Here is a 20131-nt window from a genome sequence, read left to right on the forward strand (position 1 = left end):
TCACAAAAGACAATCAAAAAAGTTTGTGCAATAAAATGAATGAAGCTTGCCTTAGAAGACAATTTACACAGCTGAAGCAAGTATATCAGTATATCACAAAGATTAAGATAATCAATCAATAACTATATACTAAAAGACACACCAATAATGACACGTGTCATTTTTTGGTGTGTCCTTAATATAATTATTTAAAAAAAACTATTTTTTTTACTCACATAATAACTATCTTCAATTCATTAATACAATAATTACTTAAAATAAAAGATTTAATGTACTCAGTATCTTTTAACATAAAATAATGACAATTATAAATAAAAAGGTACTTTGTGATAAGATTTTAGACATATTTCATGACATGTTATACTATAAGAAATAATATAGTAGATCTATATTAGAAAAAGATCACATAGATTGGGAAAATAGTACATCTTATATTAATCAAAGTATGGAAATTATACATATTTTATTTATTAAGGTACATTTAGATTAATATTGTCTTTACAGTAATATTAATCCTTTTCATGAGTTTGCTTATGGATATAAATAAAATTTGTATTAAACAATTGTCGAAAATAAGCAAAGTTTTAGTCGGTTAGATCAATAATCAAACTTTTTGGTTATTCTTTAAATAATCCAACCTGAGCTACGGAGTACATTACAATAGAATTATTGTCGTCGATAATATCGCTAATGTATCAGGAATTCAGGATATTACTTCATTTATTTTGTCTGAGTCAACTTCATTTATTTACTGTGTTAAATAACCTTTGAAATATGAAGATTATACTCCCTCTATTTTTTATAAATGTTCGAAAACTATACATTGATACGATTATAACAAACGCTGGTCAATGTGATGTATGTAAATTTTGCAAAAGTCAAATTAAGAAAAGTGACAGAGATTCTTATATTTACCTGACTGTAATGTGTATTCAAGATTATCATTTGCGTATATTGATAAATATTGTTCATTTAATTATCAAATGAGAAAGAAATACTTTTGAATCAGAGTGTATATAATAATTTTTATAAAACTATAATTAGTGATTGATATAAGATGTTTTGTTAAATCAAAATGATTAATGATATAATAGCTTTAACAATAATCGTACATGACACGAGATCTAAACTAGTTTAATTTACAAATTTCTAAACTACAAAAGGCCCGTGTCTTATTCATAAAACATGTCTGTTTGTTGGACCTACTTAACTTCACAATATCTAACAAGCACATTCTATCACTTTTTCTTGGGTTGACTAGCCATGGCTACAACATTATCCATGTTGCCGCCCAACATGGTCACCATGATTTCATCGAGGCGGCTTTGCGAAGCCTTCAAGCAGCTGATCGACGAAATCTCATTTGTGGCACCAACTCTGACGGGGATACCCCTCTTCACATTGCAGCGACACAGCGTACGCCAGTGATCGCTAAACAATTGATCGACTTGTACCGGAAATTGAGTTTTCCTGAGGATGACAAGGCCCCTTGGAGGATTCGGAATAAGGATGGGAACACCCCTCTCCATGTAGCCTTACTGAATGGAGGGTGGAGTGTTCGGGTTGCTGCGTACTTGCTAGAGATTGATCATGGATTGGCTGCCTTTACTAACAACCGCAACGAAGCTCCACTCCATCTCGCTGTTACATATGTTCACCAAGGTATGCAATTTCTCTGAATTTCAATGGTTGTATATTTTATTATTAGACGACATGAATATATCTTATTTAAGCTTGTATTATCTTATAATCTCAGTCACATACTTCCATTTGCACGATTTTTGAGTAATATAGTGTCTGTAATCTGTATATGTCCATTTGCATGATTTTACTATTATGTATATCTTTAGTACGTTTTGCAATAACAGCAACTATATAAACTTGATATTATAACACTAAACATTGAGCTTTCATCGATATTATAACGAGAATGTCCCAGTTTCTCATAGTGAGAAACAAACTTAGTTTCTCACACTATTAGAAAATAGGATATTTTTGACGGAAAAATTCCGTCGGAAACACCCTGCTTTTCGTCGGAAAATCCGTTTCCGTCGGAATTTCCGTCCGAACTTGTTGTCAGAAAACATTTTGTAGGAAAAACGACAATTTTCGACGGAAATTTTGTCTGAAACACTTTTCCGACGGAATTCAGGTGTCTAAAGAGATTTCCCGGCCAGTAAAAGTTTGTCGAAAATTTCCGACAATTACTGTTCCGCCGAAAAATTCCAACCGAATTTTCATCGAAAAGTTAATAAAAAAACAAAAAAAAAAGCCCCTACCACCACCTATGATCCACCAACACCGTACCTAAGCCCCATCCACACCAAATCGAAACCACCCCAACCACCGACCATCCCAAAACCCCACCCAAAACCATCCTTAAAGTACTGACCCAAAACAGCCCCTACCACCACCCAAAACCACCCCAAAAGCAGCCACCCAAAACAACCCCTACCACCAACCAAAACCACCCCAAAAGCAGCCACCCCAAAACCACCGACCATCCTAAAACCCCACCCACACCAAACCGAAATCACCCCAACACCACCGACCATCCCAAAACCACCCCAACCACTGACCACCCCAACACCATTGACCACATACCACCCACTATACACCCACCAGCCACCCCAAAAGCGGAAATAAAATTTTAAAAAAAATCGAAAAAAAGAATCTATACAAATTGAAAAAAGCAAAAAAAGGACATTATATTGAACAAAACAACAAATTAAATATAGAATTATCATATATTTAATACACTAAATATATAATTACAATTACAAAATAAACCTAAATCTAGCAATTGATAAAGATCCGTTGATGTTGGTGACGGTGGTTGTGCAATTCACTACTAGAAAACAGCTAATCAAAGACGGAAATAATCCCTCGCAATATCCTGTAATTCCGTCGAAAATGCCGATTTCCGACAGAATTCCGTCGAAAGGCACCGTCGCATTACATTTTGTAGGAATTTCGCTATATTCCGAGGGAATTTCCATCGGAAAGGTCCATTCCGACGGAATAGGTTCTGTCGGAGTCAAGTTTGACTTAATTGGAAGTCCGTCGCAAGTTTCCGACGGAACACTTTCCGTCAGTAATCCGACGAAATATTTCTCCGTCTGAAATAACCTTTTTCGACGGAATATTCCGTCGGAAAGTACAAATATTCCGGCAGATTTATATTCCGTCGGATTGCTTGAATTCGTTGGAAATATACGATGGAAAAAAAATCGATCGGACATTTCGAATTTTCCGACGGAATTACATGTCCGTCAAAATCAGTTCGTCGGAAATGAGTTGTTTTCTTGTAGTGTATCACATGGCATTTTTGTAAATAAACTAACAAATTTGTTCAACTTTATTCAATTGTAGAGCTCACAATAATAAAAAATTTGTTGATTTATTCACGAAAATGCCCCCATGAGAAACAAATTTCGTTTCTCAATATGAGAAACAAGGAATTTCCCTATTATAACACTAAACACGTAGAAAAAGGCTATAGCTTATTATATCTTGCATGTATTTGTCATATTATCATTTAATATTTGTATAGAACCGCAACGAATACAAATAATTAAGGAGTTTGTGCATGAGACTATGAGAGACAAATAAAAGTGAATTAAGTTTTCTTATTGTACTGTCTTTCTTTGCTGTTAATGAACTTGGTATTTATTATAGGTACTGACATGTTAACCATAAAAATGATAAACACGCTTAACTGCCAAAGGGGAGCACTGTCCAGCACGAATAGTCATTTTGTTGATGAAAATGAAGACGACTCAATCTCTTTGGTAAGGTCTTTATTAGAGAATCACAGCGAGATCGGTTGTTTATGTGATGCAGATGGGATGACCCCTCTACTTAGAGCAGCATTCAGCTCTAATTTATCGGTTGTTGATGTCATAATTAACAATTGTCCCGAGTCAATAGTGGTATGTGATCCCAAAGGAAAAAATGTGTTGCATTACATAAGATTTCCGACTACCTTACAAGCAAAGGAATTTTTGGAAAAGGCAGAAATTCCAGTGTTGCTGATTAATAAACAGGATCATGACGGGAACACACCTATGCATATAGCTGTCATGAACCATGATTTTGGAACGGTCAAAGCCATGGTTCGACATAATGCTAACTTTTTCCTACAAAATAAGGAGGGTGTTTCTGTACAAACTCTTCTTGATCAATTTGCCACCAACAAGCTGGATGTTTCAGCCGAAATTCAATTTCAGTCAAAATCGAACGAGTTTCGTGCCTTAGTGGTATGTAAAAATTTATACCTCTTCCGTTCTATTTTATTTGACACAATCTTTTTTGGAAATTCAATAACCTTGTAAATTGTACTCCGTACTACGTATAGTTTTCGAATAACTACCTTAAATGTACAATATTGTTGTTGCAGGAGAAGGCAAACGAGAAAGAGGTAGTAAAAGATGAGCTTATGAGTAATGATTTGTATAAAGCAGTTTGTAATCGGGAGTGGCAAACCTTAAGAGAAATGCTAAACGATGAAAAACAATTTCTTTCTCGACTACTCGACGGAAGCAACATCATCCATTTAGCAATTCAGGGTCTCAAAACATATAAGTTCGCTAAAGATTTTTCCATATTTGAGTCTCGATCTGAACCTTATCCAGAAGAAGAGTTGATTGTGGATGCATTGAAAAAGTACCCGATCCTTTTCTGTCAAACAAACCACCTTGGCGAAACACCTCTTCATCTTGAGTCGTTTCACAGGTATGAGTTCAAATGTCTGAGAAGATAATAGAAGAATTGATGAAATTAAAAGGGCGTGGAGAACTACCACTACCGCCGTGGAGGTTAAAAGACATACAGGGCAACACCATCCTTCACACTGCAATCATACATAATAACTATATGTTGGCAGAGTACTTGATTGAGATAGATGCAAACTTAGCTGGAGAGCTCAACCATTCCAAACAAACTCCTTTGCACTTGCTATGTCAGCAACACCACTGTAAGTTTAATACTCCTTACATATAATCCGATGTTAAATGTCATTTTTATTTGAGTTTGTTTGCTCAATTTTAATGCTTCCATGCAAAGATTAGAATAAGGACTTTTAGGAGAGAAAGCCAAGATATCAGTGTTTGGGGAGAGAACCATAGTATTTTAATAAGGAAAATTTGTAAAATAACACCTTTTATAACCCTTTTGTTGTGAAAAACCACCTTATAATTATATTTTTTTTGTTAAACACATCTAAAAACCAGATTTTTTTTTTCGGAGAACACACCTTACCCCGGTTTCAGGCAATTGACTTGGTTTACCGGCATTGACCCCCTCACGTGAGGGTCATGTGCTAAGATTACCCCCCCTTTTTCTCTCCTCAAAGCCACCACAACCACAGCCTAGCCAACCCTCTCAGCCGCCGACACCACCACCCATCAACCTAGCCGCCATCACCGCCCACTGCACCCAAATCACTGTAAACATACCCGAAAAATCCCACTCCCTTTCTTCATCCGTAACAACCATTCTCTTCATCCTGAGCTCCTTCATTCAACACCGGCGCAACGATCCATGGCAAAGCATGACCACCGCAATCATTTGGAACAAGATTAAAGTTACATACTGCCCTTAGAATAATTATCTTCAAGATCCGCCACTGATCCTCATGCTCGGAATTTTTCTCATCACTTAGCTAACTTTATCATTAAGAGAATAAAAAAATATATATTGCAATAATAATTAATCTAAAATAAAGAAAGTACTCTGTATATTATTTTCCATCCCTCTAATGTTTAATTAATTACATTTTTATATAAACTTGCATGCAGGTTATTATCCCAAACAAAAGAAGGTGGCCAAGTTGTTAGTTGCAAAAGATGTGTCAGCAGTGTATTCTCAGGATGTTGAGGGTTTCACTCCTTTGTTAAGAGCAGCGCAAACTTTTACATACATAGCCGCATCAGAAATACTAAAGCGGCATCCACAGTTAATAAGACAGAATGGTCCTCAAGGTCGGAATTTTTTTCATCACTTAACTGATATGAATGAGCATAGTAAAAACAAGTTGTGTGAAATGGTACCACAAAAGGAAAGGGAGATTCTTATTACACTGAAAGATGACCAGGGTAACACTCCTCTTGATTTGGCTGTTGAAGAGGATGACTTTCTGAAAGCTCAGTTTTTAATTGAATGTTCCGGCGATTTACAAGGGTACCAATTAACGGGTTGGCTTCGTCAACACAAGATAACAACTGTTCGCAAAATTTGTCATGACCCAATTCCTAAAGAAGTAAGTACCAAATTTAATGTTATTTTTATTGTTGTTATTATTTAATTTAAGACCAATAAGAACCTGTTAAATACGGGTCTGGGCCGCATCCGCAAACAAAGAGAGAGTGTCCACTTCACAAGATCAAAGGAGGTTCCATCCCAAAACCATATGGCAATATGAGGAGTATCTCCTTAGCCTTATGAAGTGTTCAACTCTCTCTTCTTTTTTCGATGTGGGACACTTACATGTGTTATTTGGTAGGATATACTTCAACAGAACCAAATTAAATGACTAATTAGCAATTAAATGGCCCTAAATCTCCATCAGTCCAAGGAACACCTCAACAATAAATCTAATGATGATTTCCTTTATAAAATGAACATTTAGTACAAAAATATGAACACGTAAATAAAATAAATATTTTAGTAATAAAAAATATACATTTAATACTAAATAGTGAATATGTTTAAAAAATAACCATTTAGTACATTAAAAATGATTATCATAAAATCATAGGATTGCTGAACCACGCCCTTAAAAATGAACATCTAGTAAAAATTATGAGCACGTAAAATAAAAAGAGAGAGAGAGAGAATATTTAGTAATAAAGAAATGTACAGGTAAAAAAATTCAATCTAGTAATAAAAAGCGAACACATCAAAAAAAAAAAAAGAACATTTATTGATTAGGGGATTTTGCTCCCACCAATCGGAATGCGCCACGTGGGCCAATCAGGTCCTGCCAAGTGCCCCCCAATTGGACCTCTCATGGTTTGCCACGTGGCACACGCTTATTCGTCCACCCTGGACTTATTATGTCATGACACGTGGCATACTCCATGCCTAATGGAGAAGCCGGTCACCTAGGCCCAACTTCCGAGGGAAGCCCAATCAGCCCAAGGTTAACCTAAACCTAGATTGGCACGTTTCCCGAGGTTATAAATACCTCCCTTAATCCTCATTAAGGGAGATTACGCAGATTACACACATTAAACACTCTCACCTAGAGAGACCCAATCACTTTAATTTCCGCATTAATTACTCTCCAATCATCCGGAGCATCCGTCTGTTTTGCAGGTACAGGCGTCCGGTTCCAGTCTCGGAATTGTAACTCTCCCGCAGGACATCAGAAAACCCCGAAACATTTTGGCGCCGTCTGTGGGGAGAGTACTTCTGAGATGGTATCCACGTCTGTACCGACTCCTGAAGAGAGGCGTCCCCTAGACGACCCTCAAGTTCAGTCGGACCATGATACTGAGGAAGAATTTAAAGTTGAAGCTCACACAGCTTCAGACGGGACCCTAAGGGCCCGGCGCACCCGTCCTACCGAAAGGAGGGAACGAGAGGCTGGTCCCAGTCGGCCAGCCGGCCCACCGCCTGAGACTCAGCAGGCGGCCGAATAGATCTGCTCCTATTACTAGGACAGAACTCATGACTCTCATGAGTACTTTTAAGGGAAAGATCCAAGAGCTTGTCAATAAAAAGGCGACTGCTCCACCAAAGGAACAGTCGGCCAGATCAAACAACTCCCAGTTGAAGTTACCTGCGCCTCGCATGAAACTACTGGGTACAACCGGCAATATACCAGCCTCCGAGCATCCGGCCAGGCGGCCAACTACTGCAGGCGTCATACGGCCGAATGCAAAGAGTCAGACGGTCAAGCTTCTCCACCTAAGAGCCTTAGGTGGCAACCTACTACAAAGTTAATCTTAGCATTTGATATTATCAAGTGGCATAAGTAGTATCATAACTACCAGCCCACATCGCTATATACATAGCCGGCTCCCATGATGCTTGTCACGAACAGCTTCCTCGGTCGGTTGTTCTACATGTCTAGGAAGCCTGCTGTTTTTCCTTCGATAAAGGCCCGACTGTGAGTGCAGTAGTGGCATGCCAACGTCGAGCCTTTGAGCTTTTAGGCGGCAACCATAAGAGCAGCCCTCATTCTCGCATAAACAGCCGGCTCTATATGATGTTTTATCAAGGTACAGTCGCAAGGTTTTTGCTCAAAATATAATGCCAAGTATACTTGATACAAATGAGTTTGGTTCCAACTTGTTCTTCCAAAAGCAAACAGCCAAAATACTCGCACATATAAAAATCTCTCGGCCTGCCGAGAGGAGTAGCGCTTGGCTCGTAGTAATATAATTAGCCATGAGAGTGAATGCTTTAACTTGTTCATGTGCTAGTCTCTTATTGTGAAAGCTGGGCATTGGCGTCTCGCCCAAGGAAGCAGGCGGCCAGATGACAGCCGGCCTAGTCCTAGCCACGAAGCATGACAAATCAGCTAGCCATGCTAATGTAGGCGACACCTAAACAGCCACCCCAATCCGAGCCACCAAACAGCCGGATTGATCACTTCAAGAACAAGCAACTCAAAAGGCCGAGACGAATGAGTTCGTGTGTATGTAAAAAATAGGCAGCTAGGCAGCTGTATTTATGTATGGGAAGCATTGAAACCGGCTGTTTAGCCATCAAGTAAATCCAAAAAACCACTTGTCTTTCATGAAAGCAGGCGGCATCCACAGCGAACGCATCAAGCAATGCGTGAGGTGATATGGGTCTTCATGTTTTGTAATGAGGGCCGAGTCTTGAATCACTTTGGTCTAAATAATGCCCAACACGATCAAAACATAATTAAAACAAGCGGCAAGCTGATCATACGGCATCATGTGGCCGAATAAAATTTTGAAAGTTAGCTCCATTGAGAAGAGTAGCTCGGCATCCTTACCAAAGCACCATGTAAGCTCAAAATGAGTGCCTTTTGAAATTTCATAGTATCATGGGTAAACATCAAGAATCAAACGACACATTTCTATTGTTTGTAAAGAAACAGCCACCATGTGTATGCACGCAACAGCAAGTCCCTTGTATGTCTATAGACAGCCGGCCTAGTCCTAGCAACACAGCAAGGAGGCGGCTCTAAAACACATCCGGCTTGGCTGAGTTCAGATGGTCGAAGCATTCGAGAGCAGGCGTCATCTAGGTGTCGTAGCTCAAGCTAGCAGGGGGCACTTGCAACCAAAGAAGCTAGCCATAGTAAAACATGCGGCACATGAAACACAATTATCGTGCTAAGTTCAAATATCATGCTAAGATTTGACGTTGATGCTGGGTACGAGTACATGCCAAGTAGATGCTAAGCTATCCATTCGTCCAACCAAGTGTGTATCCATGTGTTTGAAGAGCCGCATGAAGTGATCATCCAAGCCAAATTTATGAGCCCAAGAGTATATAACTCAACTTGCTAAGTTAGGGAATCCTCATTGCTCTTATTTCAGCCGGCATTCAGTGCTCAGACGCTCAATAAAATCAAATAGTCGGCCACCCTTGTTAATGAAAACAGGCGGCCACAAGTGCTCTTCAAGACTCAAGCCCAGTCCCAGCTAGACTCACCTTAAACAACCGGCACTTGGTTGAAAGGGCATGAGCAAAAGTGGGTCTTCATACTTTTTAAATAGGGGCCGAGTCTTATGATCATTTTTGTCTAAATAATGCCAAGCACGTAAATAGCATGCAACCGGCATCATGCGCTAGTCACCTAGCTTCAGCCGGCATTTACATTATGGCTTATTGTATTGTGATGCAATGAACAAAGCCATGATTAAACGACACCTTTGTTCACATGTAAACAGGCGGTAAGGTGGTTAACCTTAGAACTTGGCTAAGCAAGGAAAGCAAGAAAGCCACTAACCGGCAATGGAGCTAGCAATGTTACAAAGCAAGTGGCACATGCTCACTTAAAAGTCAGTGGTTAACTAAAGTGGGCAGCCCTTATTGGTTGGATATGAGAAAAACAGAGCAACCTTCGTATTTTGTTAGACAAGCCATAATAAGCATGGATGGCCGAGATCATCAAGCAAATCATCATGAGAACAACCGGCAATTTCTTGCTAAGTCAGAACCTTTATTGCTCTTATTTTAGTGAACGGATGCGCAATAAAATCTAGCAACTTCTCGTGGACGCTTCAGCTTGGGTAGCCGGCACTTCGATGGCACCTTCATTGGTCCTCACAAATAGGCTAGCAGGCGGCAGCTCAAACTCCAACCGGCACATCATGGTAACAGCCGGCCTATAACCAAGCATGATAAATTTTAGGAATTCTTATGGCAACAAGAGTTCTATGGTCACAAGAACAGTCGGCATTTAGTGGTCGGATGACTCAATGAAATCAAGTACCACCTCGTAGACGCTTGAAATTTAGTGGCCGGCACTTCAATGTTTGGCATTGATAAATAACACTACATTGGTCCTTATCATTATTATGATTTTCCCTCGAAAAAAAAAAAAAAATTGCCTAAGGTTATTAAACCCGGCAGCATAGTCAGTAACCAATTGAAGACCGTCTCCCTTCAGGGATTACCTCCACTTATTTGTGTGGCAGTAAGAGAGGCGGCATGAATAGTAGCCAGCCCCCTATACAATGAAGTCTCGTGGCTATGAAAGAAGCCGACTCTCATTAATAACACCATCCATCCTTTATGGAAGGGAACTAGGTGATCCATCTGCTCTAACACTTGGAATGATTTCAATACTTGATACTGATTCAGAGGGGCAGGCCGCCTATACATTTACAGTCGCCTACTCTCCATTGAGTATTTCACTTTATCATCAGAGGGGCATGTCGTCTGTACCTTTACAGTCGGCTACTCTCCATTGAGTATTTTACTCTATCTTCAGAGGGGCATGCCGTCTCTACCTTTACAGTCGGCTACTCTCCATTGAGTATTTTACTCTATCTTCAGAGGGGCATGCCGCATGTACCTTTACAGTCGGCTACTCTCCATTGAATATTTTACTCTATCACCATAGGGGCATGCCGTCTGGACATACAGTCGATTCTAAGACAGACGACCACCCTCCTATACTTAGCTAAAAAATGATGGTGGCCTGGCCGACCCTGTGCCTAAATAGGCAGCTGCCCTCCTCTTACTTAGCATCTGCGTCCACCAAAGGACTAACCAAGGCCACAGGCCGAATGATTAGACCAGGCGCCAAGCCAACTGATCCAATCTTCAAAACTAATACGACCTGTCCCAACATCATAGCAGGCGTCCGGCGGCATCCCTCCGGATGAAATTCGTCGCAGAGAGAAGCTCCCTTTTGGGTGGAACATTGCTCTATAAACTAATTACACGGCACCTATACGACTGTCCCCAAGGGCAACCACGTAGCCGTTTTTGAGACAAGGATAACTCTATCACTAACCAAACCAGTGGTAGCAGTTGACATCTGAGTCAGATGACCGCCTGTATTACTTGGGATAAATGCAGGGGGTACCTCTTGAGTTAATAGCCAACAAACATTGGCGAATCAAAAGGTTCAGCCGGCCTTCGCCGACTGGTACCTTTACTACTCAAGCAGGAGTGACGACGACTGAGTAACACCAAAGTTAACTCATAGTCACTCTCTCAAACTTAGTATGGAGCCTAAAAGGTATGAGTCGTCCGCCTGTTTTTAGCAAACAGGGGCTCTCAACCACTACTCCTGCTAGGTTAACAACCTATGAGTTAAAAGCCAACAAACATTGGCGAATAAAGGGGAACAACCGGTACCCACCGCTTGATACCTCTACTACTCAGTTACTTGGAGACTAGGTAACAATCATGTTTACTTGGTCACTCCTTAAAAATTTAGTATGAAACTAAAAAGGTGTTCATACAGCACCTGTTCACACTAGATTAAATATGGCGGGGAACAGTCGGCCTAGACGGCCTAAAGTCTCTAGCCTAAAAACATGACAAGTAGGAAACCACTTTCCTACTTGGTTAATTTTACAAATGACCGATTGGATAAATGACCGACTGATCGTCTAGCCTGGAAACAGACAACCAGTCGCCCAGGGGCATAGGCGGCGTGGCTAACAATCCGTACCTGTCTGCAACTATCGGCCATGTAAAACAGTCGGTATAGTGTACAATTGGATATCAGAATATTCAATACTTAAACAAATTTGAAGCAAAACAAAAATATTCATTAAAAGGAAGCCGGTCATTAAAGACCGGCAAAATATTCAGAGCCCCGGCCCCCTGGCCGGGTAAATACAAACAAACGGCACGTAGGCCGGGGAAAGAAGACATAAAGCTTATGAAGGGGGCAGATCTTCAATATTAGCAGCTGCCGCCTGGTCAGCACTCTTTTTGCTGGACTCGGCTTCAGCTGCATCCTTCTTCGATGCATTACCCCCAAGCGGCACAAGCGCCACTACCGGCTGCTCCTCCTCCTCCAACGCCTCTTCCTCAGCAGCCGCCAGGATCTCTTGATTATATCTATCAGAACACTGGCGGTACGTTTTTTCCCAGGAGGCAAAGTCGGCATTGGGGAAGAGGCGGCCCCGAGTCATGCGCTGGATTTTAGCAGTCTTCCATCATCTCCCGGACCAGCTCTTTCTTTTCTTGCTCGGCCTTTTCCGAGAGCTCCTGAGTAAGACTCTTCTCCTAGGTCACCAGGCGCTCCTTTACGCTCGCCAAGGATTTCTCCAAGGTTTCGTATGAGGACATCTTTTGGCGAAGAGGTCTCAGCTCGGTCTTGAGGTTGTTGATGGTCACCTCCAGCTCGCTATTCCTCTTCTGGGCCGCCTCTAACTGAGCCCGGATAGCGGCAGTAGCCTGCGCCTGATAATAAAGAATATCAATTGTCAGAACTTCATTTTGGGCAATTTGAAACATTGCCTTATCACAGTCAGAGGCGGCCATAGCTTTTGCAGCCTTTACCTCTTTGTTCTTTCGGTCAAGCGGCTTGCGAAAGTCGTTCACTCGGAGCAGGGCCTAAGTAAAAAGGGGAACATGCGTCAGTTTCCAAACAAAAAAAGAAAACAGCCGTCCTGGAATTCAAATACTCAAAAATATGCTAAGTATACCTCAGCAAGGACCCCTGCAATCCCGTCTAGGTCAAGGGTGCCGACACCCCTGACCGCCTCCCTTTCAGCTGGAGGTACGGCCTTGATCATAGACTTGGCCACTTCGACCAAGTCAGGCTTCTGAGGGTCGGCTGCATCAAGCATAAACAAACGGATTAGACCTAGTAAAGGAGGGAGCAAGTCTAAAATTTACAAGGACAATTTCATACTTCTAGGTGGCCCAGCTGGAGTTTTAGAAGAAGTGGTCGGCTGTTTCTCAGCCGCCGCATGTTTCCTGGAAGAACCAAGAGAGCTCACAACAGTCGTCCTCCCGGCCTTGAGGTCCGGCTGTTGGGAAGAAGAAGCTCTTGGAGCGCCCGTCTAAAAAAGAAGAAAAGAGTCAGTATATGCATAAACACAACTCCAAAAGGAGGGTGAAAGGTTCGAAGCCCACCAAGGGTGCCCCCTTGTTAGGGGAGTCGGTTGAAGACTGTTGCATGATGGAGGCCCGCAGCATGGCCGCCGCAGTCTTGGAGGCGGTAATTTTGCTCATGGCGTCCGCTGCAAAAACAAATAGCAAAGTTAATAAAAGTCATAACAAGAAATGCACGGAACAACAGAGTATTCGACAGGCCGGCTACCTCTTGAGCACAGACTGCTGAGGCCACAGGCGGCCAAAAAGTACTCGTCGTAGAGCCATTTGAAGCTCGGGACGCAGTGCAGGGGTACTTGCTCTCGTACCCCTGAAGTAGAGTTCACCTTCGACTCTACTTTGAAGAGTCCTTTATCTAGGATCTCTTTCTTAGCCTTGGGGGGAACAGGCGGCATGTTGCGGCCGCCTGCAAGAAGGGGCGGATTCCTGTTCCACCTGTTGAAGCGCTTGTTCAGCTCTGTGTCTGAACTCTCAATGATAAGGAAGGTGCTCCGCCAGTCCTTCCATTTGTTTGCTTTACCTCTCGTCATGAGGTAGCCCCTGTGGCTCGTCAATTGATACCAGCCGGTACCGCTTGCCTTAGGGGTCCGGCTGAGGTAGTTCATGTGGGCGAAAGCCTCGAAGTTCGGCTCCACCCCGTGCAGTTCGCACCCGGCCATATAGCCGAGTACGTTGACCCAGGAGTTCGGGGCTAACTGCCATAACCCCAACTCATACCCATCCAAGATCCGTTGAACAGCCGGATGTAGTGGGAAGCGCAGCCCAGCCTTGATGGCCGCCTCGTAGCAGCCAAAGCAGGCGCCATCATAACTGGTACCAGCCGGCCAGACGACTGTGTCTTTTGGATCCGGCACAAACACTAAGAAGCCGGGGCCCATTATGTGGTTTGCGATAAAGCTCCCCACTTTCTCTTGCATGGCCGTAATCCGGCCCCGAGGTACCGTGCAGTAGTAGGGGGTATTTTGCTCTCGGTGAGAGGTGGATGGCTCCGCCCAATCGTCCCCCTTCTCAACTGCGTGAGAAAGCCTCGCCTCTTGTAGGCGACTGTTTTTCTCTTCTGTGTCCAGAGAAGCATGGCCAGAAGAGCTAGATTCGGATTCGTCCTCTGACGAGTCCGAAGAGGACGACTCCTCCCCTCTCCCAGAGGGGCCCGCCTCCTCTCATTTCAAAGGAGCAGGAGAGAATGTAGAATTGTCAACTGTAAAATGGGAAGGGGTCACTTTGACTCCTCCCTCAGAACTGTCGGCTTTCAAGCCGCTTTGTTTCACTTCCACATCTGGCGCCTGGTCAGATGTTTCACTAATCGGCACCCTGTGGGAGGAGTCGTCTGAGTCTGAGATCCTGGCAGTCTTTTTTGTTCTGGCCATCATGCTCTGCATAGACACAGATACAGTCGAACTTTGTATAAAGGGCAAAGATGGGTCCAGAAAAGGGCAGGCGGCACTCCTAGTCCTAGATTCAGCCGTCCTCGGTGACTGGCTGATCACTAACCTAGGTCGTGTCGTGTGCTTCCGTGGTGCCATTTCAAAAAAGAATAAAGTAAAGAGAAAATTAAGAGTAAGAGAACCGACGGTTACCTGAACGAGTGATGATTGATGAAGTTCTAAAAATCCTTTGCAGTCGGCTTGTCAGAGCAGGAGGTAGGCAGAAAGGGTCCAAAATGTCAGAGCAAGTTCTGGGGTCCGAATGTTCTCTCACAAAGTTTTCAAGTGTGAAAATGACCGAAGTCAACACTCCTTTATATAGGCGAAGTGAGAAGGCGAAGGGTCACTTCCAGAATTCAAAATTTTGGCGGGAGAATCTCTCGGCCTCTCGCCGAGTGACACCTGTAGCAGGCCGTCGCCTGTTACAGGGCAACACCTGTCACAGGTAACACGTGACCAGTCACGTGCCACCTGTGAGGGGCAAATGATTAGGGGATTTTTCTCCCACCAATCGGAATGCGCCACGTGGGCCAATCAGGTCCTGCCAAGTGTCCCCCAGTTGGACCTCTTAGGGCTTGCCACGTGGCACACGCTTATTCGTCCACCCTGGACTTATTATGTCATGACACGTGGCATACTCCATGCCTAATGGAGAAGCCGGTCACCTAGGCCCAACTTCCGAGGGAAGCCCAATCAGCCCAAGGTTAACCTAAACCTAGATTGGCACGTTTCCCGAGGTTATAAATACCTCCCTTAATCCTCATTAAGGGAGATTACGCAGATTACACACATTAAACACTCTCACCTAGAGAGACCCAATCACTTTAATTTCCGCATTAATTACTCCTTAATCATGTACTAACTTGACCGTCGGAGGCGGATCTCCAATCATCCGGAGCATCCGTTTGTTTTGCAGGTACAGGCGTCCGGTTCCAGTCTCGGAATTGTAACTCTCCCGCAGGACATCAGAAAACCCCGAAACATTTATCATACAATTATATAATAGCTTACTTTATCTAATAAAATATTTCATACAAATATATGACCACAATAAAAAAAATAAAAAAAACATTTATTATTTAAAAATGAGCACATAAAAAAAAATGAAAATAAGTATACTAAAAATGAATATAATTTTCATATATTCAAATATGTTGAAATTAATTGATTAAAATTATAAACAATGACCAAAGAACATTTAAAATGAACATTTAGTATAATACTCCCTCCGTATTTCATTACTTGAACATCTTGTACAATACTCCCTCCATATTTCATTACTTGAACATCTTGTACAATACTCCCTCTAATTACATATAAAGATGACCAGGGTTACATTCCACTTGATTTAGCTGTTGACAAGAGTTACTTTGAGAAGGCTCAATTTTAGTTGAATGTTCTGTAGATATTAAAGGGAAACGTTTTAGAGTTTGGCTTAATCAACACAAAAACAGTACGAGTATTATTGTACAACAGTTTATACAGACCCAAAATCTCACAAGGTAAGTACCAAATTTATTCATAAGTTCTTTACGATAAATACTATTGGTATGATTCTAGGTTGCTCGAAAATGGAAAACGAAAACGGAAATGAGAAAATGGGAAATTGGGGAAACGAAAAATTTAATATTACTCGGGCGGCTAACGGTCATAGCTAGTCATGTCCGAGAAGTGCTCTCGGTTTTGCATTATGTTAAATTATTGTTTTAGTTGTTAGTGGCGTTAATTGGTGAAAATATATAAACAAATATTTTTAGGAATATAAATGTCCACACGTTATTTTTAAGAGTTAAAAAAAATTAACATTAATAATGAGGACAAATATAATATACATTTTAGGGACATAATTGTTTCAACAATAATATTCATAAAAGTGTGGTCATATGCTTTTAAAAGGGGTAAATACGTAAATAAACATTTTTAGGGGCATGACTGTCGCAACACTATTTATAAGAGTTTACACATACTATACTCAACAAGAGCCAAATTTAAAAGTCTTATACTACCTCCGCTTTATATTTTTTGCCATTTTGGGATATTATTTGTGAGATATAAAATATTTCAAAATTGCTAAAAATATGTAGGTAGTATTATCTTAGCCAACTAGTTTGTATTAAGTATTTTATCTTATTACTAGCTAACATATACAAGTACTTATATACTCCATATCATATTAGGTAGTTATTTACTTGCATTATTTTATGATCTGTGCACCCGGGTGCACCATGCTCATGGTGCACCCGGTTAAATAAATAATGGGCTGAAAGAACATTTAGATGTTCGAAAAATAACATGTAGGTTTTCGAAAAATAACATGTTTGTGTTTAACAATGAACATGCATTATTAAAGAACATAAAGACATTTCTAAAAAGAACGTGATAAAAAATTTATCAAACTATATGAAAAATTACACATTAATGGGAAAAAATCTTAACCAAAGATATCATTTCCCTAAAAATAGTTTTCTCTCTCTCCAAAAATTCAACTTTTGATAATACTTTTAGTATGTTTTCTCTCTCTAAAATATTTCTAACTAAAAAAAAATTCAAGATTTCATTTTCAAATTAAATTTCAAAATTCAAATAACATAGGTTAAAAGAACATAAGTAATAATGTAAAAAACATATAATTCATACCCGAAGAGTACATTGATCAAACTCAAAGAACATACGATAAAAAAAATGATATATGATAATAAAAAAAAAAAATTGTGCGCCACTCATTACCTGAAAGAACATACAAGCCAAATTCAAAGAACATACTTTATATTATTGAAACCCAAAAAACATGTTTAATCAACATATGTTAAAGCACATAAGTATTAAAAAACATATAATCAAACATATATGGGTTGTTCTTTGTCAAACACAGTATATTCTTTATCAAACAATCGTATGTTCTTTCCGCCTTCCGGTGCATGGTGCACCCGGGTGTACTATCCTATTTTCAATAAACTTGTTAGAGGATTAACTACTCAACCAAAAGATTAAGCTGATAATTGAGGCCCAGGAATATGTTTTATATTTTTTAAAGGATTAACTCAACCAAATATTAAGTTGTTTTTTTTAATGCATTACTTTCCTTTTATGGATGTTTTTTTAATTCATCAATATTATATTATATTTTATTATTGTTCTCTCTTACTTAAGTTAAACTCCACTCAAATTATTTTAACCTGCACGAAATATTTCACTTGACAGTGGGGGTGAACCCGTGACCTTTATGTCACGCTGGCTCCAATACCATATTAGTGGATCAATTCAACCAAAAGTTAAAGTTGATGGCTGAGGCCTAATTAATAATATATTTTATACTCGCTCTTATCATAACTAAATAGATTTTATGGTTTTAATGAATAAAATTAATTAAATTTTTTTTTAAAGAAAGTCTCCAAGAAATTAGAAGTATGTATCATGAATTCATTATACTTCTGTGTTTTAATATACATTTTCAGTTTCAAAAATTCCTTCAATCACGAGATATAGTCAAAAACACTATTTCGATGGGTTTATATAGAAGTGCTTATGATGTGAGTAAAGAAGATATAAAGGAATTTATGAATACAATGGGAGTGGTGGAGGCACTGCTAGCAACAATAACATTTACAGCAGCATTTACTGTTCCCGGTGGGTACAAAGGTGACACTGGAATTCCGAATTTAGGGAAGAAGGCAGCATTCCAAGTGTTTATGGTTTCAGATGTAGTAGGGATGTGCAGCTCTATGATGGTTCTTTTCTGCCTCCTTTGGTTATTGTCTAAGGATGTTGAACGGGATGAAGTACAATTTGAGCTTGTAGATATGATCATCAAATTGCTGCTGTTATCATTTTACGCAACTCTAGTAGCTTTCATGACAGGAGTTTATGTAACCACAATCTCCGACACTCTATGGTTAGCTATCTTCACTTGCGTCCTCTGCTCCTTACTTATCTTGTTGATGAGAAGACGTCATATCAAGATTATCAGTTTCATATTGAGGGAACTGCCAAGACACCCCTCATTGTGTTTTCATTTACCGGACATTATAAAATGGTTCCGCTAGGAAAACCAATCTTTTCGTCAGCCACACGGAGTTATGTTGTGCGGCCGGTTATGGGATCAACAATAGCATATATATCCTGCAAGACAGTCCATTTCATCACCTGATCATACTAATTAATACAAATATGCTACATACTTTTGACCTATTCAGTTGTTGTGTTAGTATGTATACTTGTAATCATCAAAGTGGCATCTCTCATTTTGAGACCACTCTAGTACGTTGTGTGTCATGTACGTTGTGAACTTGTGATGTTGATTTACATTTGATGCCACTTTGGTATTGCTTTCATGTTTTACATTTGTCATTTAATTAAGTGAAATTCTCATTAATTGGTAGCCATAAAGAATTGCACATTCTCTAGGTAACAATTTTTTTTTCAAATTTCTAAAATAGCATTAGTAATCTAATTGTTCTCTAATCTAACATTATTTTACTTAAACTGACTAAATTAACCTAAAATGACTAACTAGGGTTAAATAAATTCCCTCCAAAACAATTAAAACAATTTCCCTCCCCCCAAAAATTAGGTTTTCTTATAAAACTCTTACTTCCCCAATTTTTTCGATTGCTCATCTTCTTCTTCCTTTGTATTTCTTTTTCCCTTATCTTATCTGTAACACATTTGCGAGCGAGTTCAGGAGATTTGCGATGGTGGATAAGTGGGTGAAAATGAAGGTCTGCCATTGCCACTTCAAGTTCGCTGATGTTAAGGTTTCTGACACAATAAGCAATCCAGGAAGATTGTACCATAAGTGCAACATTTGCAGCATGTTCGAGTGGGTAGATAAATCTAATGGGGTTGTGTTCAAGAGAGGAGGTCGAATGCTTAGAATTACTCTTTTCACACACCCTCCTTCCCAATCTTTAATTTTCATCTTTTTGCTCATACAAATTAATGTATGTTGCAATTACTTGCCAATAATATTAGGTGGGTAAGGACACAAGGTGCGGAGAAGTATCTGCATTTACTGAATATCCATATCTATATCTATATCTATCTGTACTTAGTATTAAAAAACACAAATAGTATTAAAAAACACAGAGTATAAATCATTCATATGCCGCATGTCATCACAAATCAATTATATGCCACATATAGGGATGTCAATTGGGAGGGGCGGGGCGGATGTTGGCCTTCCCATCCCTATCCCC

General features: G+C 40.2%; 2 protein-coding genes across 2 annotated transcripts; both read left to right on the forward strand.

Annotated features, from left to right (window-relative positions):
- The first annotated feature begins 35 nt into the window (after positions 1–35).
- On the forward strand, positions 36–4762 carry LOC110692038 (protein ACCELERATED CELL DEATH 6-like). Its single transcript, XM_021869031.1, has 4 exons — positions 36–88; positions 1262–1662; positions 3679–4259; positions 4400–4762. The coding sequence occupies exons 1-4, from the start codon at positions 36–38 to the stop codon at positions 4760–4762; spliced, it is 1398 nt and encodes a 465-aa protein (XP_021724723.1).
- A 113-nt stretch (positions 4763–4875) lies between these two features.
- Positions 4876–18979, forward strand: LOC110692039 (protein ACCELERATED CELL DEATH 6-like). Its single transcript, XM_021869032.1, has 3 exons — positions 4876–4975; positions 5799–6259; positions 18392–18979. Exons 1-3 carry the CDS (start codon positions 4876–4878, stop codon positions 18977–18979), a joined length of 1149 nt encoding a protein of 382 aa, XP_021724724.1.
- The last annotated feature ends 1152 nt before the right edge of the window (positions 18980–20131 follow it).

This window comes from Chenopodium quinoa, unplaced genomic scaffold (assembly GCF_001683475.1).
Source record: "Chenopodium quinoa cultivar QQ74 unplaced genomic scaffold, ASM168347v1, whole genome shotgun sequence".
Classification (NCBI taxonomy): domain Eukaryota; kingdom Viridiplantae; phylum Streptophyta; class Magnoliopsida; order Caryophyllales; family Amaranthaceae; genus Chenopodium; species Chenopodium quinoa.